We start from the raw sequence: 25,558 nt of genomic DNA on the forward strand, positions 1-25,558 counted from the left end.
TTTCTATCTCAATATCCTCTTATATTAAATTTCTGCATTGCTGTATTATTTTATTTTTATTTATTTTTAGGTCTTTTTAAGGGGAGGAAAAAAAAAATTAATTTTGTATTATGTCAATGCAGGTATGTGTGAATAAATGAATTACAATGAAGATAATGAAAATCTCCATTGGTAAGTAATATTTAAGCGTTTTATACTGTAAAACTTTGCTTTTAACACCATTTAAACAGGAAAATACATTATAAACATCAGTAGTAAATGTTCTATATATATATATTTGTATATAATTACATAAAAAACTTAATTTTTAAATTTTTTACTAAACAAAAATACAAAAACAAATTGAATCTTTGGATATAGAATAATTTAAATTTATTTTAAAAAATTTAAATACTCACCACAAAGAAAAAAAAATCTCTCTTTCCGTCTTTCACCATTGGCAACAACTGTAAACTCCGCTTATCTGGACGCATTTCATTTCATTGATCGTAAAAATCACATGTTGAATGAAAAATTCCCGCCCGCATTTTTACAATCGCGACTGTGACGTCACAGACGAAACAACTTGGTGTATCGGCATCAGAGGGCGCCCGTGTTCCTGTCCACATGTTTTTGGAAGAAATCCATTTCGATCACGGGATCTCTCAGTTGGCAATGCAATTAGGTCAGATCCGATGCCAAAACTTTGTTCCAACACAAGAACAAGTCGAGAGGTGAACGAGAAATCAACTTTACCGGACAAACCAGAATTCTTTTTGTTTTTGCTTCATAATTAGCTATTTTCTGTATATAATCCACGATTACAATCCGCTCCGGTTTTACCTTATCTCCGATAAAAACCCGTAGATTTCCTTTAATTTTTTTTTCTAATTCGGGTTTTTTTTATTTCGCCGAAAAAAATAATTAACAAGATCCTATAGAATTCTATAAATACCTCAGCAAAGAGTTATTCTTGTTCCTGTTCACTAAAAAACAAAAACAAAGTCACAAAGCTCCTCCCATATTCTGTAGAGTGACTCCATGCGAGCAAGATTTTCTAGGTCAATTCGAGAAAAGTTTTAACCTTGTCGATAATCAGTTTTTATTAGCTCAGCCAGTCAAATCCTCGTTCCAAATTTTGACAAAACCAGAGCAGACTGCAATTCGTAATTGTAAAATTTGCAAGAATTTCAATTGCATAATCTATGCGTAATTTATATGTCAATGTAAAATATAGCAACCGATACGGATAAGCTTACCAAAAAGGAAATTTAATGTGTTTTGGCGCCATGTGCCATTACAATATCGTGTACACGTTGACAGAGGAAAGAAAACCTACCCCAAATCCTCTCTCTTTCTCTCTCTTATCGTGTTTTTTCCTACTGTCTCAAGGAGTGGCTGTCGGTTCTTAGAAAAAAAAGCCCAGGGATCGAATAAATAAGTCGTTTCTGAGAATAAAGATTCTGTATTCTTTAGTATTTCCCCGCCTTTTTCTTCTCCCCCCTCTCTCTTCCCCTCTGTTCTATGTCATAATATCTGAACAGCAAAACATTTTATTTTAACGTTTAAAGATTTACAAACATGGCAGTTTCCAAAATAGCTCAACGGCTCGTCAGCAGTTCTGTACACTGTTTGGCGCCAGGTAAATTGAAGAACATGGTCTGTAACGTTTACATATCCAATTAGAAGTTAGGAATCTTTTGTTAGAGATCTTGCTTACCATATCCGAGCCAACCTTGAAGGAAAAACAATCGATGACAAGATTTTGTTGTCTTTCCAAAATGACAAATAAATAGAACGAGGGAGGATAATTTCAATAGAAATAAATAAATAAAGAAAAAAACAACACACACACACAACATTCGACACGAAAACCAGAGAAAGATTACTTATTCTAATCGAGCCTAATGCGCTCACCTTGTCCTAAATTATATTAGACAGGAGACGGGTTTACCATCATTTTACATAATAAGTGCGGACAAGGACGGTCATTCCTTAAACTGTGTGCAACCTTGAGCCCGTCTGTCTGTCTTCCATTAATGAAATTTATGAATGGAGAACGAGAGATATGATATTACATAAGAAAAGAATTTCTAAAATTGCTTCATAAAGACGCTGGTTAAATTGCCGAAACTCGAATGATTATTAAAAACCCTTAAAAGTCACGTATGCCGTATCCTACAATACGATAAACCAGATTATGGATAAGCCTGTGAGCATAGACATGAAACGAATGGAATGACGTCAGAGTAGGTCAAGGTATTGACTTCATTCAACCCAATTTCCCGCCATAAGCGCTAACATTATCTGGAAAATCTTGTCCCTCGGCACCCGGGGAGTACTTTAGATTTTGATTTCATGACGACGTTGTGATGTCACACCACACGCTAGATAGAAGAGTGTTTTTGAACTCGCATGTACACAAATTCCCGTGTGATGTAACCGAACTCTATTACTCTGTTTTCAATGTAAAAATCCATCATCGCTCGATGCCAGATACCAAATTTTCTTGTGAAGAATGGCACCGTTTTGATGGGGAGAGGGTGAAAATTCTTAAAAGTGACGAAGGAAAATAAATAGAATTTGTACGAAATATACTCGAAAACTTCTATAAACTCGTATAAAAGTGCTGACGAGCTTCAAAAATGTGTCCTTGAGATCCGTCTGAGTTCTCAAACTGTACAGGCACCGGAATATATTTAAACCAAAATAACCGTTAAGAATAAAAAAAAGGAAGGAAGGAAAACAAAAAAAAAAAAAAAAAAACATATACTATGAAAATTCTAGAAACAGTTAAGATAAGTAATTAAACAGAATTCAGGGGAAGCTTTAAAAGAATATTTTAAAAAAATCCCAGAAAATTCGAATATTAATTAAAAACTTACCCTCATAAATCGAAATATTTTCACTTGTTTAACATCCATGGCTTTTATTACATTAATGAGCTTCATGTATATAAAGCACCCAACTCCTTCCTCCCGTTTGTTCTATTTTAATGCCTTATTTGTTATTTATAACAGGGATATCTCCGGCTAGCCAATGGTATTGGGCTTGAAAGTGACGTCACAGAGAAACGTCTCAATGATTATCAAATCGAAACTTTTGTAAGGAAGTGAGCGCCAATCTAGTTTCCAAAATACTCACCCAATTGATTGGCAACGAGCCAGGAACGGGAGTGGTCGAACTATCGAATCACTCGCTCTGCCTTACCATCGTTCGTTTATTGTACAATTCTGGCGCGAATTTCTGTAATTCTCAGCCAAATATTTGAGTAAAGTTCGCGTGAAAACGGCCATAATTGAATCGTGAAAATCGCCAGATTTGAAGAGGTGATGCTGCAAACACTTGAGCGACGATGGAAGAAAAGTCGGCTCGTATATCGGAAAGGAGAGGGGGGAGGTACTAAAAAATTCCCTCGATAAATTAAAACATATTAAGACATTTCCTAATATAAAAATATGTCGAAATATTTCTTATGTAATGCCCTTTAGCCACAAGTTTTAAAAATTTACATACAAAACCCGATAATTAAAAATGCAATTGTGCCATTAACGCTCCTTGTAGTCATTCAATATATTTAATTATGCCAGAATTTTATTCACGGATTAGTCGAGAGAGAGAGAGGGGGAGGATTAATTTCTCTCTGTCCTCTTCCCTCACGCGTGACGTCATCGCAGGGGGGCGTACAGTTGTTAACAATGGTGTAGGCGTCTCGTGGGACCACCCAGGATTCGAAGTGTCTCGTGAACTCTCGGGTTTTCTACTCTCGTGCACACTTAGCGTTTCCGTAGGGGGAAGAAACGTAATTTAATTATAATTTTAAAAAAAAACTAACAACAGAAATGAAAAATAAACCAGACGCCATATCAGCATTGGCCATCTTTCTGTTGAGACTACATATTTTTGACCTTGTTTGTCTAATCGTCACCTATGACCCAAGTTAGTCAAACTATTACAAAATCTATAAACCAATCAAAAATCTTAATATGTAAACACAGATTTATTTATTATTTCTTTATTATATATATATTTTTTCCTCCATCCTTAACGCGTGATTGCAGAATCCCATTGCAAAGAAAATAATCAGGACAAGTCTGTTATATTACTTAATGGCATTAAAATATTTCATCATTTTTTAATCTCTTTAAGTAATAATTACAACTTAGAAAAGCATTCGAGTAATAGGAGGAAGAAAAAAGAAAAAGAATTAATAATAATAAAAATGAAATTACAGCCGCCAATTAATTTAAAAGTAATTAATATCTCGATCTCTTTCCAAACATTCGATACAGTTACGATCTTGCTTACACACCGGCTTTAATGTACCTTTAACTGTACATTTTATATGCTTAGAGGTAGAATGTATCGTTGATATATGTGTAATCGTTATGTTTAAAACATGCTCTGGGATGTTTCACCTGTGGGTATTAAAGTGTGAAACTTTAAATTATGTAAGACAAGTCGAGTTTTATAAATCGATTTTCCACATCTTGTAACACTACTATAACAGGAATAAATATTTATATACTTCGAGTATAGTAAATAAATTTACTGTTTTATATAAAGAGAGGATATTTACTATTAAGTTAATAAGTATAGTACTGTACAAGTATTGTCATCAAGAATAACATTAATAATTGTGATACATAAAATAAAATACATATAATACACATGTATTTTATGTTTTACAACATACACATATACTCACATAATATACATACATACACACACACACACATATATATATATAATGTAGGTATACTACATCCATTCTATTTATGTATTATATTATATACACACAAATAATTCATATAATAAATAAAATAACAGAAAATCTTTAATAATTGTATATATATAATGCTTTTTTAAGCCGATTTTTATAACAAATTCACTTATAATTGTGCTCGTTAGTGTAACTGTTATTAATGAGTCACACATCATCACATCGAATGTTATTACTTTTTTCCCTTTTAAATATACAAAAAAAGACGTCACTAGCTTGCACTCCTGATCCACACGTGACGAATTTCGCAACGGAATATTTAGACATACCCGAAATGTAAACTAAAATTGTCACGTGTAGAAATATCGAGACGTTTACATTGCGTTAATTTTCTAATTGGAATTTTACATTCCGCTAATCGATTGATTGGGAGAATTTTGCACGCGCCACAAATTTCCCACTCGAAATTCGAAGACTTTATTTTAAGAATTAACCAACCAAACAGAAGGAATATATATATATATATATATATATATAAAACATAAATAAATTATATAATCTTGTTATTTTCGTGCTACTCTCTCTCTCCAGCTGCTTCTAGTAATTTAGAAAACTGGTGTTAATAACAACAATAACGTGTAAATTTTGATAAAACGGTTTAAAATCACAGGTTATACCGAATTGTAACTTATTTTATTACGTGTAATATAAATAATAGACAAAGTGTATAGATTTATATAATTTTAAATTTATCTTTTAGCTTTCAGAACCTTTCCAGTTACTTTTTTCATTGTATTCTTTATACATAAAGTGGGTATACAGTTGTTAATATTTATTTTTACGAATAAATCAAATCATAAATAAGGAATACCGAACATCTGTACTTCTCAGATTCACAGCTTACTTCTATTTTCGCACTTCCCTGTGTATTATTTACATAATTTCGGCGAAAAATGAAATATCTTGATTGATTCGATTTAGATTTCTCAGTATTTAAAGTTTTATTATTATTATTTTATTTTATTGAAGCCAGAAATTAAGAAAATGGCGAAACATTCCCTTTACTTAAACAGTTGGAAGTAAAGAAAATGAGCAGGAATTGGCCTCGAATTTGTTGTGAAGAATTCTCACGAGGTAAATGACTTTATTTATTATTATTATTTTTTTAAAGAAATCGTTACGAATACGTCACAACAATTCGGGGAGGAGGATACAAATGAGCCCAAATCGATATTCTAAAGATGGAAAGTGATAAATTTCAATGATATCCACTCGACTTGCGCCATTCTGAACTCCATCTAATGTCGATTCGACGAAGTGAGAGCCGGGTTGAACTAAGTAAGAAAGAAGGGAGAAGGGGGACGAAAAGCAGGATGACGCATGCGTGGCGAATTTTATCAATCGGTCGGGGGTCAGAGTTCGCCGGTAAAGGTTCACTTCCGTCATCAATATCGATTTTATTTCTCAGTGGCGAGGTGTTCTTCCATAAAGGAGCATGCGCCCCGACTCGTTCTGTTAATTATAGCCTAACCTCGCTAAGTTTAGATCATTTAGTAGCGAGTCTGTAAGCCGTTCGAGGTATGTAAAAGGTTCATAAAAAAAGAATCGAGCCGTCTTTTACACACTTTTCATCCACTTTTTGGCATTACTTTTTGGCTAATGGAGTAAAATTTCGAAAAATCCATTTTAGTTTTACGACCCGTCAAGACGTGTCGGACCTCCCCCTTTTTTTCGGATAAGTATTCTATAAAATTTCTCCTTGACCTTGTTAATCTCTAGCTTAAGTACGTCCCGAGTTACCGTTGTCATATTTTCATTTATTTACTTTTCTTAACGGCTTCAAAAATTTTACAATAGACGATTATAATACATGTGTAATTAGTGCCCTTGAAAACGGAATGCGCATGTAAAGTACCACTAGAACTCGGATTTTCTGCAGTTGTTAAATGATGAAACATATGACACACTCGACTACCTTTGCACGAATAACGTGACCATTAAAATAGGTAACAGTGTGACTGTTTTACCGCACTACATCAAATGATTGCTATGAAGTAGCATTTATAGTATAACAAAGCTCCCGTAGTGTTTACAAACACGAGAATTGCTTACATTTTACGTACTCCGCTTACGTTTACTCAATGAAATACGCTACGGGATACGATCGAGGCGGTTAAAACACTCATCCTCCAATCGAATTACTTACTTTGGCTTCTGTCTAGCGCTTTAATCCGTTACTTAAAATTTACAAATGGCGCGCACAATTTCGAATTTCCCTAATTAACTGTATTGTTCGTGTACGCACACTTCTCCTGTTTTATTGCTTCGTTATTATTATATTGAAGGGGGGAAAAGTTATTATTAAGTCATGTGACTCGATTCGGAAACCACTTTTCCGATCGACCTAATTTCTCACTCTTTCTCCCTCCCAAGAAAATCATTGGTGTTTGGATATTTGAATTTTAATACCCCGGTTAACAATAAGCTGCAAGCTGTTTTTTTTTTAAATTTTTAAACAATACCTATTCATATACTGTATTTTTCTATAAATATGTTTATCGAAATTAATGACGACAGACAATAACAATTAAGTGTTGCGTCAATCACTATTTAGCGCGTCGTGTGATTCATATAACAAACAGCTTTATACTAGAAAAGTTCCATTTATTTTTCTCAACAACCCATACAATTTTATTAGTAATTATCAGAATTTTTTTCCGTATATATATATTATATTATATTTATTTATTTTTAAATTTTATACACTGTTATGATTTAGGAATGTTTTGTTAAATCCAGGCCACTGAATCCGGTCCTCGCTATTGGGCGACCCCAATATTAAACAGGGAGTCAATGTCCCTGTTAAATGTCTTGTTTAAATAAATGACAGGAGTAAAGATGAAAGTTTACATTTTAACACTCAATTAAAACCCGGTTTTACGACTGGATGAAAGTAAACAAAGTTTAAAGATAATAACAACAACAAAAAAATATATATATAACAACAACAACAGTAAACATGGCGGAAACGTTCACCCTTTACTCTGCTCCTTTATTTTTTTTAGATTATGCAAATGAGTTCGGTGACGTAAATTTGATTACGTACGCGTAAAAGGGGGGAAATGGTATCGAGAGGGAGAAAAAACAGTAGGCGTGAGAGGCGCCATCCCCTGTCTACACTTCGTTCCTCCCGTAGTTATGTCGGTCTGTCCATTTAGTAAATACTACACCTCGTGTTGCCATATGTTTGTTTATTTTGGGTCGTGTGGAATGTGGTCATGGAACCTGATTTGGTACGTCAACCTGTTCGGTAAAAAGTAAAAGAAAAAAATCGAAAAATATCTTCTGAAACCATTTCATATATAGCTCCAGGCTTTGTTGTGTTTTAGTATGTATCCACAGAAAGAAAGAAAATGAAGAAAATAATAATAATAATAAACTAATTAATTAAACAATTTCTGAATGAGGAACGCGTACCCATAACGAAACTAGGGAGGGGGGAAGACGACGTTGTGTGATGAAAATAATAGATGGGGGAAAGACGACGAGATATGGAGAAAAGAGTTAAGGAGCGTTTTAAATAATCTAATTAGTTAAGATGTGGATAAGATGCTTAACCTATTTTATACAAACGGGGTGGAGGTAGACATTAAATATGTTTCTGTCCCTCAAAAATTCTAGAGTCACTTAACAAACGGTAAAATTCCCGCCTCTAACAGGGTGCGGTCTCCTCCCGCCTATTGTCCAAATTTAAGAATAAAAAAATCTGTACATACATGTTTAAGACAGTCCAGTACCCTTCACTATCACGATACGATTCTTCTTATGTGTATATATTTATATATATATATTTTCTATGTTTTTCGATCGAATATATTAATTGTGTTACCGTGTTTCGATTTAACGCCGGTACAGACGCCCACGAGACTTAAAATTCGGTGGTGTTATAAGAGGTAGGAAACGGATAGAAGGAAAAGACGAAAGAACTTACCTTTTTCATATTGAAATTGTAATAATGACAGGTGCTCTTGTTTGTAAACAAGGGTCGTACTAATGCTTGCCCGCCAGCATTCGTCACTGATATCAACGTGGCGCGAAAGCAGACTGCCTACATCTCGGCTAAACACAATGGAGCCGGTTATGACGTCACGGCTTACGGCGTGTGTCGGTGTATACACGTACATCATCCACCCGACCAATAAAGTGACGCGATATTAGTGGGTTCTACCCGCTAACCAATAGCCTGCCCCAATACTAGATGATCCTCCAGTCGAGACAGGTAGGGAGGTCAGCACGAGCTTGGCAAGTCGCCAAAAAATGTTGCATTCTGTGATAGGATGCACTAAAGACCCGTCTCCCCATAGTACACACACGTACACACCAAACACATGCAGTAACACTTCTAATGCCCTTTATTTCGGGATTCATTTTAATAAAGACTATAAATTTTAGGTGTGATTTTTTAAATAGTATTTTATATTAATCTACTACTATTTTTTAAAAAGTGTTTTGCATTATACAATATATTTTTATATATATAATAGAAGTGTTACTTCTGTTTTGTATGTGTGTGTACCGCGCGGATTTGTGTGTGTGTGTGTGTGTGTGTGTTTGAAATGCAGAAGGGGAGAATAATCGATAACGGGATGCGCAGTAATGAGACACGAGGAATATTTTCTCGTGTTTTTATTGAATGAACAAGATCTGTGTTTGTAAATACGACACTAGTTAAGTTTTTGTTTTAGAAAAATCGCGCGTTTTACCACAATTCTCCTCCATTTTAGTCCACGTCCGACTTTTTTCCACCTTACCCCTCCCCACTATATAAAAATTTCGCATCTGTCCATTTTTCTCGTCTTATTTCATCAAATATTTAAACACTATTATGTATACAAACTTTATTAATAAAGAATATAAACAAATTTATGGTGAAAATTGAAAATATTCGTGAAAATCTATATATATATATATATATATATATATATATATATATATTTTTTTTTAACATCATTTTACAACACGTATATTGATTGTTACGTTTGTTTAGGATTGTAAAGATTTGTTTTCTTTATTTGTTGTTAGTTCCCCCCCCCCTTTGTAGGTTAAGCATTTATGGGATTTGTAGAATATTCTAAATTTAGTTTGGCATGAGAAAACTATATTTTGTCTGTGGATGGGAAGTACTTTAAAAAGAAAAATGGAAGGAAAAAAAATGCAAAGGGGGATGAAAAATAGTTTCTAGTCTAGTGATGAGAATCCAAACTCGCAAGCGTTCTCTTTACAAAAAGTTTATGTTCCTTTTTTTTTTATTTTTATTTCCCCTTTTAATATGTTATCTAAATTTTCCATCAGTTAAATAAATTAAATATCAAGTTTTCGAATTTAAAATTGTCATTTAATTCGTGTTCGAAGGACGACAGGGTGTGGAATGGCTCATTTGTCCTTTCGCAACATTACCGTTTTGTTAATTAAAACAATCGCCTATGTGCTCGGGCTGAAAGTGAATGCAAGAGGGAGGGAAGCAAAAGAAAAGGAAAAAAAAGTAGTAGTAGAAGGAACGAGCCTATTTATAAAATAAACTTAAAGGTAATCTAGATACAAATTTGTCCAATTTCCTGTTCTTTAAACCTTACAATAAATTATCCAATCGCTTTGGAAAAGAGACAGTCGCCAATATGGCGCCATACGCGCTAGCCTGCGGCGTCACGTGATTAAAACGGAGGAAGGAAAAGTGATCTGATTCGTAGAAAATCATGGGTCAAAGACTAATATCCGTAATTTCCTAGAAAGTTAATTAAAAATGTTATAAAAATTAAGATTTTTTAAAGGATTCCATTAAATAAAAAAAAGCCATTTTGGCGAATGAAAGTCAATTTTTTTTCATCTCCCCCTCTCTCTCCCTCCTGTAATTCATTTCTTACGAAGTTAATTACAATTAAATTAAATCACACATTTAATATTCTGATTTGCTAAGCAAAGAAAAATGTATAAATTAAAGGAAATAAAAAGAAGAAAATTATCTCGAACTTAACCTTCAATTCGTAATTCCTTAATTTCGAATTTTTCTCATGCCCCATATTATGTAAATGTTATGGAACCCGTTTTGGAAAGGACTTATTATCCTTATTTTACAATTAGTTTGAATAAAAGTTTAGAAAAATCCAGTTAATAACAATAAAATAAAAGAAAGAAAACGAGTCAAGTTGATAGCTCGGACGAGGGTCCATCTTGATTAAAGAATGTGGCCCAAGTCTATCAAAGATGAAATTCGTGAGATGATTTAAATGTAGGACGATCTTCGACCATATTTAGTCACGACTTCGTTCAGATAGTGACCTAAAGTTTTATTAAAATCGTGTTTTAAGAATTCGTTTCCTTCCGTATCGGTTGGACATTGCGAATTTTGAACTCGCGACCGAATCCCAAAAATATCAAGATCATAAGCTCTGAAGACAAACGAAGCACATCGATCCAGTTATTTTTAAACGTTATCCACGTCAAAAAATAGAAATTAATGACAACTTTTTAAGCTCGAAACAATCATTTGGCATCAAACTTTAATCTCTGAACGCCATGCAATGGAGGAATACGTGGCACCCCCTCATTGCAAACTCCACGATTCTCTTCGGTTATTTTCGAATTTAGCCATCTAAATGTGATCATTGAACCGATTTTAGAAGTGGAAGATTTAGTTCATCTTTTTGCAAACCAGTTTTAAGATTTCATAGCTAAAAATTCAATGAACGGTCAACATACTTTAATTCAGGAAGTTTTCGTCAAGTGGGACAAGATCAATTCAGATTTGATACGCAATATATACAAAACTATTATTATCCCGAAAACTAGCAAAAATATATCAATTGTGTAACTGGTACTCATTGATGATTCTAGGTTACATTATTTCCGTTCTCTATTAATGTAAGGTGAACCTCAATAAAAATATTTTATATTCTTTAAGTTTTCAGTCACAATGCAACATACACATACACACAAGAGCCTTCTGGGGTAATTTTTTAAAATATTTTAAACTTTTATGTCTTGTTTTATTACTCGGCAAGGAGTTTTTAAAGGATTTGTCTTTCAATATAAATTTACTCCCCCTCTTTCTTCAGTATAAAATATGTCTAGACTGGAATCAATTTGTTTATTTTGAATGTAGATTATTTCATAATCATTCAGCGCTTTCTTGGCATTCTGATAACCTAAATAATCGCATAGATTAATTAGAAATAAGCGAGTTTTGAGTAATTATATACAGGAAAATCCCTCTTATTTCGTGACGTTGGGCGTTTTTTTTTGCTGCGAAATCCACAGTTTAAGTGGAGAATTTTTTTGCAAAATAATGGTTTATGTCTTAATAATTCACGGTATTAGGGAAAGTATATGGAAATTAATATATTATTTGTCATCTTTCATGTGGAAAATCTCATTTCACGGATCAAAACATTAATAAAGAAATTTGAATGGGATATTGCAATTGTGTAGAACGTTTAATAATATGAGTAATTTCGTAATATATATTTAGTGATTCGTGCATATAGTGAATGCCTTTTATCTATCAAGAAATAGGCTGAAATTCCAATATTCTTTCATAGAAAAATTTCTATATAAACACTTGATTCATTGACAAGTATTATTTAGAGAATAATGATTTGTCTGTCTGTCTATTTCCGTATATATGCGTATAAGAAGTAGCTTATTTATCATATATTTTATACTCGTAAATATAATTTGTTAGTTTAGCAATTTTATTATATTTTGAAAGTGATTAGGTACAGGACAGGAAAGTCTTTCTTATTTATGATAATTGGGGCAATTTTAGGGTTATTAAATTACTGGCTTTACATAAAAATCATCTTGTAAAAGAAATTTCTTCGTAGTTTACAATATTAAGGGGTGAAGTATCTGAAATTTAATTCGAATTTTTAATTTTGTATCGGTTCTTCAAGTTGGGTCCTCCTCTTTTCTAGACGTACACGACACGGATGATAATCATCGTTATCAATTGTTACTTGCATAAAAATGACCATCATTCAGCAAAATTTTCTGATGATCTAAAAAGATCTCACTTTATCTACTCACACTTCACTAATGAAGAGTTTCAAGCGGAAGCATTCAACTCTTTCACGACCTCTTTCGACTTCATATATATATATATATTTTTTTGTTTCTCTTTTTTGTGTTTTGTTTTCTTCTTTGACCTTTAATCTCTATGCACACGAAACACGTCCTCCTTTCGACCATTTCGTCTGGCACGTGACTACGAGGAAAACTGGAGCTAGTTTTGTCTGGTAAAAATCGCTTGATTAAACAAACGTCTAGGTCGTGACGTGAAAGTGGAGCGGGGGCCCTCGGGCTCTATCTTCGAAAAATGGACACAAAAGAAAACGGCTCATCTGCTTCGAGAGGAGAAAAAAAAAACAAGAAGAAGACGAGGAGGAGGATTAAATAAAACTCCAACCGAATTGGCACAGAAATTATCACCTTAAAAAGAGGAAAATTATTTTCCTCTCGCAAACACAAGCCACGTGTCCATGCGAGAGGCTAATGTCAAGAGGCCATAGATCTTTACGCGCGTCTTTGGAGACATTCACATGTTTAAACTTTGTACCTTTGACCTTTTGTCAATACTGTGACGTTTTAACCTCTTCGCTACCATTACCACTCGGCGGTACTTTTTAATATTCAATTTATATATATAACTTTTATTCTTTAAATAATTCGATATATTTATGTAAACAGAATATATATAATTTTCTTTTGCATAAACCAGAATATGTTTAGTCTGATTTCAAAATAATTTAGTCTGAATTTTATTCAAGAATGTTTTTTTTTATTTTTTATAGCGAAAAGGAAATTATCAAATTATAATTTCGTCAACTTTCCTTTGAGAAGATTAGGAAAGAGTGCCTGCATACGATTTTGTACGATTGCTAATTTAATTTTTTTTTTTTTTATACGAAGAGTTGAATCGTTAAACGTTGCATGGAGTAATGATTTATGGTTTCATGCGCGCTCAAATTTATGCAAAGATGGTTGAAATTTGGCCAAAAATCGCTGAAAAATCTCCGCCACGCGGAATTTAAAACGTCTGACTTTCGTGGGAAAGTGGGAAGTTTTACAAGTTAACTTAGTAAAATATTGTGTAATAACGAAGAAAAGCGGCGTAAAAGACGGCGAATACGCTTCTCCCTGGAAGAAAAATTCAAATTCGAAAAGTCCTCTACGTCACCATGACGTCAGATTTTTATTTTTTTTTTGAATTTAACTATTATTTTCAATTACCGTCGTCGGTTAATCATTTTCGAAATATTTTAGTATAAATCATATTTTCTTTCTTATTATTAATAAAGATTTAAAAATATAATTCGAATTTTAAAAAAAATTAAAATTTTTGGGGTTGTTTTTTTTAAGGTGGACGAAAAATAAAGCAGACGAACTCGTCCACGGCGCCATCTGGCAGCGAAAATCTTGGTGATCACGTGTCACCGCAGATGAGTTGCGTTCTAAATAAGGTGAGATGGGGAATGGACTCGGAGGCCTTTTATGGTTTTGGTACGGACGATACGGTAGCGCGGGATCCAAACCCAATCGGGCACATAGCCAAAATGCAGCGGGGGCCGTCGGGGGGACCGGTCGGGCGACATTCCGTTCGTCAAAGGGCGAACAACCAAGGTCGGAGATGAAATGGAGGGTGCGGTCACGTGACCGGCAAGCAATAACCCGCCACTTGGCGGATTATTCTTTCGAATTAATTCAAATTTTCAAGACGAATTTACCCTTTCAATACCGAAATAATAATAATAATAATAATAATAATAAAGCACACGAAACAGTTTAAATTTAATGGTAAGAGAAATGGAAAAATAAATTAAAAAAAAATTATTATACTGTTCAAGGTTGCTCACTTTGATTTACATTGCGACCTTGTATTAAAAACTCCACTTAGGTGTCTCTCTTGTCTAGCGACCTTTGTGATTCTTCGCGATATATCGAAGTTAAGAAGGTCAAAAAGATCGCACGAAAGAAAAGTAAGAGAAAAATTTGCATTTTTTCCAAACATTCCTGTCTTAATGGAAAAAAAAAGAAAGTAAAACGTGTCGTTACCGTTTCCGATGACAGATGGCGCCATGGACGAACGTTGAAAATATTTTAATCTTTTGTTACGTTTAGAAGTCTTTTAAGAAGTTACAAATGCGCCAATGGAGATTTTAATCTATTAATAAATTCTTCTCACACCCTTTTTTATGCGTTTCCTGTGTCTGAGACGAAACTTAAATATCTTTCCGCCTATACGTCCTTGAAAATTTAATTTCTAATGTCGAATTTATCATTTCCAGATGTTTTCAAGTATTTTAAAGCGTTAATTCTTTGACTCGAATGGGGAAAAAAAGTGTCGTGACGTACGAAAGAAGAAAAATTAATTTTTCTATTCGTAACAATGATTGGTAGAATCTTCTTACGTCACTCCGTGACGAATTTTGAACTTGATTGATTTTATTTTGTTATAAAAAGTCTTTTATTGTATTTAGTTATTTAAAAATGATAAATTATTTAAGATTTTTTTCTTTTCTTTTCATCTTTTGAAAGATGATTTAATATTTAAAACGAGTTTTCTAAACGGATGACGTCTTTGCAGAATGAAATATCATCGATGACGTAGATAGTTGAGTCGGTTATGTATTTTATGTTCTAAAAATATATTTCTATTAGTAGGCTGTTTATATTATTTTGTGTTTATATATATATATCGTTTAGAACCCTTTAGAATAATTTTGTAAATTTTTTGATTAAAATTTACTAAAAATTGCGATAGATGGCAGCAGGAAAAATTGCTGTAGAATGCCATCTCTTGGCGTTTAAAAAATTAAAAATTTTTAAAGTATGATTTTATTCATTTGCTTTTTTTAAAAATTGATTTATGCTTTGATTTTTAAAATATTTTAACAAAAAGTGTCGTCGGTATTAAGAAGAGAAGATTTTCCATCGGAAAATTAATTTATCCACTTAAAATATCCGCAATTATTCAAAAAATTTTCAATTTATACAGTGCCAAAATGTCGTTTTTTAAACGAAGCGAAAGTATCCAGAATATTTGTGTTGCAACGTCAACGACAAATAATAATAGGATACACGTGTCATGTTTATTGATCATTCATTAAAAAGGGTTTCGAACTTGATTCAATCAGAACATTCTATTGAAAAAAAAGAACCGGTTTGACGTACATTTTACGTCATAAACCTCCAAAGAGGTTAAAGAACATTAATCTCTGCTTTATATCTTAAAAAAAAAGAAAAGAAAAAAAACTTATCGTTGGTTCTTCACCTTGCTAAATTCTTAAACTTTGTAGCGGTTTGTAAGTTGTCGATATAAGTTAGTCCCCCAACAATTGGGATGTGTTAAATATTGTTTTTTTGGGAAAAGTTGGTCAAGGACAATGTTAGACAATAGAAGCCCAAAGGTAGAAAGTTTTTCGTTACAGAACCTGAATTAATGTTTGTTTTCCTCCTCGAAAACTAAATGATGATATTGATAATAATAATACCCTCTAAATGTGACAAGTTTATGAATGTATAGTATGCTGTATTGTTATTTATTATTGTTTTGTATATAAATTACACAACAGTGTTGTTCACGAAAGTAATTTTGCTTTATCAGTAAACAATTTTAAGTTCTCTTTACGTTACGATTATTTTGTGTAATGATTTAAAAATTGTGTAATTTAACAGTAAATGAGTGCGGTTTCTTAATTAATTACTTAATGACGGTCGGTTAAAGTGTTAGCTTACCCTGGATGGGTGTGGAAAAAAGGCCCTCAGTGCCCACAGGGAGGAAAGAGTCAAAAATTAAAGAAATAAAAATGTGTTTATACGATAAACCAATCAAATAATCGGAAAAAGCGATTTAAAAAGTAGAAAATACAATGAAATGATTTTTTAAACATGTTTGGTCGTGGAATTAAAGAAAAGTTGAGAGCTAAAATATTGTAATAATTTTCGTTCGTTTAATTGGCTGATTTGAAATGAAATTAACGAATCAGAAAAATTGTTGATTTAGCGAATTAGTTTCGTTTGGCTTTTTTTTTGTTTTAATTTGTCTTATTAATTAAAAAAATAAAATTAAATAAAGATTTTTTTCCTTATTGTTAATATTACTTAATTTTTCTGTAAATATGTAATAATATGAAAGGGAAGCGTTCAACCTTAATAGTTTTTTTTCCATTTTAAAAAAAAATTTTTTATTAAAGATTAAAATTTCTTGTTTCAGAAAGGATAACGTATTTTTTAACATTTGCAACACGGGAGCATCTGGTAGTAAAAATCGATTTTTTTTTTCCTTCCTCAATTACCATACAAAGGCAACGTCCAGACTGTACAAATTAATATAAAGGTTAGAGAATCTAGTAACTTTTTTTTTCTGTTTCAATATAAACAACAACAAGATGAATGTAAGTATCAAGTGGAAAAATAATGAATATTTTACCTGTTTTTTTTTTTCAATTATTTCGAAGTGGAGAAAATGGAAGAAAAATTTAATTTTGATGACACTAAAAAGGTTTATATCTAGTGGAAAAAAAACTGGTAACATTGTTACTGTACTTTCCCGGCATTCTTTGTTGTCATCCCTAATAATTGCTTCCATTATCTTTATAAGTCTTCAGATTATTTCGGGAGATATGGCCCTATCCCCTTAATATCTCCCGAACCAATGGTCTGATTTTTCTGAAAATTTCTAGAAACATTTCCCCCAATACAAAAACCCTCCCTGCAAAATTTCAGAAAATTTTGACAAAAGACATGGGAGTTGTTATGCTTTAAAGTGGATGAACAAAATCGTGTTCCCCACTCACACTAACATTCATCCATATATACAGAAAGAACCCCCACTTTCTTTGCATTTCTCAACGTTTCAAAGGCCCCTGAATCCATAAATGTAAAAACTTTGAGGGGGGTCATTTTTTTGACCGGTCCATACTTTCCCTCTGTTATATAACAGAGGGAAAGTAAAATGAATTAAAAGTATGCAATGATATCTATAATCACTGTTTCGTATTATTTTAAATATCCGGGAAACTACAATTCTCGATAGTGAGTTTATCTCATCCCATTAAATGATAATTATCCTTGCATAGTAAATTACTCCGGTAACAGATTACAAATGAGAATTCGTGCAAATAATTTAATAAATTTTTCCTATACATAATTTTGTTATAATTTAAGTACATAACTTTTAAATCATTTTAAAAATTATCTTCTTTGTGCCTAAAGGAACCCTTTAGTGTGTCCAGATATCATCGTTAAGGAGACATTAGAAAAATGTCTCCTTTTTAAAGAAAAAGTAGTTTTGTTTTAACTAAATAAGTTATTTTCAATTTTTGGTTAAAAGGATATACACCTTCGAAAGAAGAGAAATGGAACATAAAACAAAACCCATCAATTTGTGTGTGCCCACTAGTGGCCGTGGCTAAAATCACTTTGTAAATACTAGGTCGTGGGTTCGCGCCTCAATATATTGGTGAACGCTGGGTTGTTTCGGGTTTTTCTTCTTGTGTCTTAGTGATTACTGGTATAATAGGGACTAGTTTACCATCCACATTCTTTAAAAACACTACGGAGCAGATTGTCTAACTATTGTTGCTGCTTAATTCCATCCAAATATATATTGGGTTCCAGCTTAAGAAGTGAGATACAAAACCGATTGTTTTATTTTCTTAAATCTGATTGGTCGAAAAATAGAACACACATTAATTGCTAGCTAAACAAAAGTAATAATAGTTTAGTTAAAAATCAATACTTATTAACAAAATTAATACTTAAGAATATGAAGAAAAATTTTATGTAAGAGATTTATTGATTGGCTTTCTAATTTTGAATGTTTCTATATCTAAGTGCGATAATCTGCTTAATATGAAGGCGATAATATTGAAAATTATATAATTAATTAATTTTAAAAAATTCATGTAAAATTTAAAGTAAGTTTGGAGAAAATGCATTCAAATTAATTCTGTATTCAGACATTATCTACCGGAAAAGATTCGGAAGTAGAATTTACTCATCTTGCTTCCGAACGTTCGTTTCCACGTAAAAATCTAAAGGAAAAGTTATTTTCCTTATCCTGATTTTACTTTCAATTTAAATTTATTTCTTTGAAATGTTTTTTGCTTCAGTTTTCTAAACCGTGACCCATTTTATCTGACCGTTTAACCTCTCGTATAAATTTTTTGCTTTAAATTATTAATAATTAATGAAATAACACAATAAATGTACCCGAATGATGTCACAAATTAATTGAAAAATGTTTAATATTTACGCAATTTACTTTTCTTTTTGATTTTATATTATACAAAATAACTTTCGAATTTACCAACCAGAGGTCGTAGTAATACATATTTAAATATTTGAATTAATCCGGTTCTCCATTGGATGTTCGTTTATTACGTATTATGTTGTCACGCTGCTCATTTAACCAATAGAAAGTGGCCAAAATTTTAAACATCGACATGACTTTTATTGTTAAATGAATTAAAATGGAAGGTTATTAGGTCATATGTAATAGTAAATTATATATATATATATTATGTTTCGTAAAACATAATAATTTTATTACGTAATTTAGTTTGGAAAGTTTTTGGGAAGTAAATTTATTTTTAAATGAATATCGATTACAAATTATGTATGGAATTTGGCATTCAAAATTTACGATTTAAAAGCATTAAAATTAGTTTTTACCTTGTAATAATCAATCATTATTGGCATTTTAACAAATTTTCCGGAAACGACGCCGATGAAGACGGTTAAGCCGGATTATCGCGAAGACGAACTTTATAATTAATTAATCTAAACGAAGTGTAAAGTTAAATATATTTAATTAATTAAATTATTTCTGTTATAAATCGAGCGTTATTAATTAATCGAAAGAAACACGAGCGATTTAAAAATCATTTATATAATCCTCACATAGTGTTAGTACAATATATAAACGGCTGATGGCGCCAGCATCGCCGGCAAAGAAAAACACAGTGATCAGCTGATTGAAGTTTAGATGGAAATTCGGTTCACACGTGGATGGATGGAGGAAGTAAGAATTTAGATAAAGACAAGCGTATTATGCCTCATTCGATAATATTAGACGATGGTGAAACGCCAGAGCGTAACCTGTGCGCGAATATCGATTTCGTCGGCTCTACGATAGATAGGAATCGCCAAGTAGCCATGAAGATAAAGGATGTATCGTCTTTGCTGTACGCTCTCTTGCTTAGTACGATTCTAGAGAAATTCTTCGTATGTGTGGCTTCCGAATTCACTTATGGTTACGAAACCGATGACTATACCCTAGCTTTTATTAATATAACATACACCGATAGTAGAACTGGGAGAACATTCAGCGAGGAAGAAGAAATAGGAAAGTACAGTGTTGGAAAAGTGGATTCCGTTAGTGGAATTGTTGTACATGTTTCTAGTAATAATCACACTACACACGACGGTTGTTATCCTTTAGACACAGACAATATCCCTCACGAACCGTGGATTGCTCTCCTGAAGCATGGACAGTGTCAAGACAGCACAAAGATTCGCCATGTGGCATTGACAAATGCATCTGCAGCTGTTGTTTATAGTGATAAAACTGATTCTAAGTTGATAAAGATGTATCCTAAAGGTAAGTTTTTCCTTATAAAGCACTAACAAAGAAGAAAAATTTATCATTTCAATATAATCAATCATGATTGAAATATAAGATTTTGTTAATTTGTTTATTGCGTTATATTAGCCAGTACAAAATTTCGTTTACGAACAAGAATTGTTTTGTGGTGATCGTGTTAAGTGACAATAATAGTTATGGAGCAAAGAAGTATGAGCTCTATTATTTCTTTAATTGTGTGAAATATTCATATTATTATTACACCAGCGTTTTGAAATTTCGTGATATTTAAAAAACAGAACAATATTGTTAAGAATAAACCTGTATTTGAGAGCATATTGTATTGTTGAAAAGTTGACTCAGACGCAAATCAATATTCCAGGCTCCATTAAAAATTTATCATGATAATAGGAAAAGAAAAGAGATTATTATAAAAATGATTTATTGATTTTTATCATCATTATTAAAATTAATAATAGTTTTAAAAGGTGTTGTTTCATTTCTTATTACTCCATCTAAAAATATAACCGAAATAATTTTATTCATGTGTTTTATAATTGAGCGATATCCTTTTCGATTGTAAGTTGGGTGAAGACCGATTGCTGTAGATCTGTCAATACCAACTGCATCTTCTCTTTTTTTCAAGCATTTGGTATTAATAATTTTTCTACTTCCAGGGGTCTTCCTATATCTATTTTCTAGCTATTTCCAACATGCCTTTAGGTCTTCTAATATTTTTCTCTTAGTATGAAAATGTTATGGCTGATTGGCTATTTCAATACAGTTCCTTCTGATTAGCTTTTCATTAAATGAAACTCTACTATTACTTATTATTGACATCTTAGGAGAGCTCCTTTTTTCAATGATTTCTATTCAAATCATTAGTTTATTCCTTTAATATTATGCATAATCTTAAGAGTTTTTGAAACTGTTTTAAATTAATAATAAGAGCCCTTTTTTATTGTTTTCGTATAAATCTTGAAATGTGTTTTTTCATCATTAAATGTTTTCAGGATCTTTGTATTTTTATTCTATTTCTATATTTTAAAATATAGTGTGTTTGTTTACTTAGTTAAACGAAAACCAATTTTATTGTTTTTAAGTAGATCAAGACGTGTTTTTTTTTTTTCAATGTGCTGAGGTTTTATTTCACAGAAACTTGAGGTCTGGAAAGTATCTTATATCTAACAAGAGGTGATGGATAACAATGGGTAATTTATCAAATTGTTTTCTATTCAAAGTCTTTAATATAAATAGAATTTGCTTTTCATTCTGATTGGAAAGTTTCATTTAATAGTGAAATACATATTTTATTTTTTCTATTCTTTACAATATGAGTTTTCACTATTTAATATAAATCACACGTATTAAAAGAATGTATGTATTCTTTTCAAGACCTGTCATCTAATTGTTAAATTATCTACGGTTGAAATAAGTCTTTCTCAAAATATTTGTGTTTCCTTATAATTAATGTACAAATTATTATTATTATTATAAAACTATATGGAAAAAGTAATTTTATGTTGTTTTAATTTTTTAATTTTATGTTGTTTTTTTATAAAAATCTTATCAGCAAAAGAAAGTAATGACAAAAGATTTATTTTTCTAAAGAAAAATGAGCTTTTTGTTACTATTTTTCATTACACAATTTTATAAAATTTGAATTTAAATGTGTCATTTTTCTATAGTGACATATTTTTAAATTCAAAAATGATTGTAACAACAACAATAATAATAACAATTGATTTGTTTATAATAAATGAATTTTTTTTTTTTTCATTTAAGATGTTAAAATGTTTTGTTTGGAATTAGGACTCTGTGATATCTTTGCTTTCACCTTCAGAAATAAGTAAAATATATATTTTTTATCTCACTGTCCCAGTTTTATTTAATGTTTTTCTATTCATGTTTGGGTGGAATGATTATTTTTCTCTTATAAATTATGTTGTTATTATAATAACAAATTTTCTAAAGACTAATTAAACTTTTTGTTATAAAATAAGAATGGTTGAAATATTTACTATTATAGATTTAGATAAACTATCACAATGAACAATTTTGTATTGCACTTAGAGTGTAAATTCTATTTATTTTCCTGTTTGGAAAATCTTATGTAATTTTTAAGAACATGTTACATTTTAACCTCATTTTTTGCACCTTAATGAAGCATGAAAAGTGACTAGTTGTAAAATATAAAAGTTTGCATACATTTCAAATATCGGGTGAATTTCTGCCTATAATCGCAGGAACGTGATTCAATATAATTTTTTCAATATCTTATCTGAATTACATATCCAAATTTATAGTTAATATTCCTTAAAATATTTACAGTAAATTTATTCAAAATACGAACGAAAAAAGTTATGTCGGCATAAAATTGATTTGATAATGGATTAAGAGATTAGTAATGTTCTGATTATGTAGTCATTAAGTATTATGCATTTAAAATGTTAAATTTTAAAGTCATTTAAACATAACTTTGTTGCCTTTTTATGAAAAAAAGTAATTAAATTATCCAATTTATAGGTTAATAATCAAATAATTTACTAATATCTTAAATTAAAGAAGCAAATTCAATATCATTTTGAAATTTTACTCTGTGTGGTTTCTTAAAATTAAAGTGCCGACAGAAATTCATCATAACTCCTAGAATTTTTCTAGTCATAAGAAGAAAACGTTGAATCACGTCTTAAGTGATTTTTGTGAAAGTTAAATATTAATAATACATTTTATTTTTTAAACTGTTTAACGTGATGAATAATACATACGAATAACATTATGAAATATAAAATTTGAAGAATTTTTAGATAAAAAAATATTTAAATCCTTAAAATGTCCAAACAAGATTTTCAGTTTCTGTTTATGCTAATGTTGTTTGTGTAATATGTAAGATCTAAAAAGAGAAAATGCTGTTGGTTTTTATTAAACTGAATTGTGAAGTTATTTAAAATCCAAGGCTGGCCAAAGAAAGTTGACATTTTAAAGTATCCTTGAGCTATCAAATAATCCGAATTTGGTCCGTTCATTTCAGATTTATATATTTAGACATTGGATTTCTGTGTTTCATTTTTAAAGCTGTTGGAATTTTTATCTATAATATAATATATCAGTTACCTTTCTGTATGCAGTGTTTTGAAAAGTTTTTACGGGTCAAGGTTGTACAATGTCTCTCTAGTTTATGGACGGCATTGATTTCAAGGTATGGTTGATTACCATGCCAGATGTTTATGAATGGGATATGTCTTTACAATTATTATTTTTAAATATATATAATAAAGATTTTAGGATATTTGTTTTTTTAGTAGTAATTGATGACTCATAAATTAAATGAGTTTCTTAGAATTAAACCTGATTTTTTTTCATTAATGCCTATTATATTCTATATTTAGAAAATGTTTAAATTATAATGGATGATAATATATTTATATGAATATATTAGTTAAGTAACGATTTATTAATATGTTGAATGACACTTTTTTCATCATCAGTAAAAGATTACTATGAAAATTGGTTTAACGTTTTATTGATTTTCATGAGAAAATTCAAAAAAAATTTTTTTCATTGGGAATTTCCACTTCCTTAAGTAGAAATGGTGAAATAATTTTTCTAACTAGGTGATTGGTCAGGTACTTAATTTGGATTTCATTAATTAATTACAAAGAAAATTGAATAAAATAAAATTACTACTAGAGAAAAACATATTAACGATTTCTACTAATAAAATACAAAAACAAATATCATAGAAAATTGAGCAAAAATATATATTTTACATAAATTAATGACAACAACAACAAAAATTCAGCAGTTGAACATAAATTTAATTGAAGATGATTGTTGATAACTTTAGTCTTTCCATTAAGTTTACATTCTTGCTTGATTTTTGATGGTGGTGTCATTAATGTACAGAAGCTTATCCAGTTATGTATTGATCATATTTTACGTGTTTATAATTTTGAAAAAACACCCAAAAAATGATTTAAATTAAGTAAGAATTTTAAAATTTAGCATATTATATTGCATATAATTTTAATTACAATGGCAGATACATAAGAAAGTACATTTAATACCATTGTTTTAAAAATGTATTAGATGTAGCCTACTTACTCATATTATAATTTCAAACGATGTGATATATGTGGCATAGATCATATCATGTTAGGATATGGCAAAAGTATATCTAATATACTTTAAAGAAACGGCAAATATAGTCTATGATGCATATTTAAGCTTATATTGCAGAAATGACAGTGATATATCACAGAATGATTATGTAATTTGAAATTCTCTTGGACACGTGAAGTCATGTTCAAAAAATTGTGCTTTACTAGTTCGTGAGATCTTGTCGAAGCTACTTAACTACTCTCATAACACGGTTACTTGTATGTCAGTGCATCCTGATGCTGAAACTAGGTCTCATGAAAGTTGTTAATATAGATTTTCATAATGAGATATAAAATATTTAGAGAGAGAATTAATCATTCTTTGTAGAAAATCGGCATACTAATTGGGTTGTTAAGTTTTGTTAGACATTATGATAAACCACATTGCATTATGACATTGCAATATATTTATATATATATATATATATAGATATTGCAAATACCACCTGTTTATGGCATGTTGTATTTGCTAGAGAATTGTATGAATAGATAATAGAAGAAATTATTTTTAATTGTTGCTTATTTCCTTTATTTGTTTTATTTTTTCATAGATTCTAATGTGTTTTTTCATAGATTCTAAACTACTCATAACATTGTAGTAAGTTAAATATTATATAAAACATATATCTACTTATTTTTAAGTATTAAATATACATTAAAATGATTATGCATTTAAGTCATTAAGAAAATTTATGCTGTATATTTGTATGTATAATCATTAAAGACAAGTACAGATTATTTTATTAGACAGTTGTTTTGTCAGTTTTATTTCATTCTAAGGTCAGTATGACAGTTAAACAGTTCGGCAATGATACAAAAACAAGGATTTTTGTCATAATTTCATATTTATTTTTATTATTGTCAAGTATTAGTTCTTTTCCCAATATTACTTTATAAATTTATTCAGCAGTATATAAAAAATATTCAAGTAGTAATTGTTTTTAAAGTTGTCTTTACAACTCAATTACTTTATAAATTACTATGCAAGTGGAATAAACAGTTTGTTTTTTTTATAACTGTATTTAATTATAGCCTATTCTTATTATTATTTCTATA

The 25,558-nt window shown here is 30.8% G+C and overlaps 2 protein-coding genes across 4 annotated transcripts in view; one reads left to right on the forward strand and one right to left on the reverse strand.

Annotated features, from left to right (window-relative positions):
* LOC136981940 (sodium- and chloride-dependent glycine transporter 1-like) overlaps positions 1-8,898 on the reverse strand; it is a 33,350-nt gene extending 24,452 nt beyond the window's left edge. The window contains exon 1 of one of the 2 annotated variants that reach the window (XM_067278350.1): positions 8,694-8,898. In XM_067278350.1, coding sequence (XP_067134451.1) covers positions 8,694-8,702 — 9 coding nt within the window. In that variant the 5' untranslated portion in view covers positions 8,703-8,898. Of the gene's footprint in view, positions 1-2,864; positions 3,068-8,693 lie in introns of those variants that run through there. The other variant, XM_067278349.1, reaches the window with a different exon arrangement.
* A 10,790-nt stretch (positions 8,899-19,688) lies between these two features.
* LOC136981945 (RING finger protein 150-like) overlaps positions 19,689-25,558 on the forward strand; it is a 52,908-nt gene continuing 47,038 nt past the window's right edge. The window contains exon 1 of one of the 2 annotated variants that reach the window (XM_067278359.1): positions 19,689-20,360. In XM_067278359.1, the coding sequence (XP_067134460.1) occupies positions 19,769-20,360 (592 nt within the window). In that variant the 5' untranslated portion in view covers positions 19,689-19,768. The remainder of the gene's footprint in view (positions 20,361-25,558) is intronic. The other variant, XM_067278358.1, reaches the window with a different exon arrangement.

Source organism: Centruroides vittatus, unplaced genomic scaffold (assembly GCF_030686945.1).
Source record: "Centruroides vittatus isolate TY-2023 unplaced genomic scaffold, ASM3068694v2 contig_799, whole genome shotgun sequence".
NCBI lineage: Eukaryota > Metazoa > Arthropoda > Arachnida > Scorpiones > Buthidae > Centruroides > Centruroides vittatus.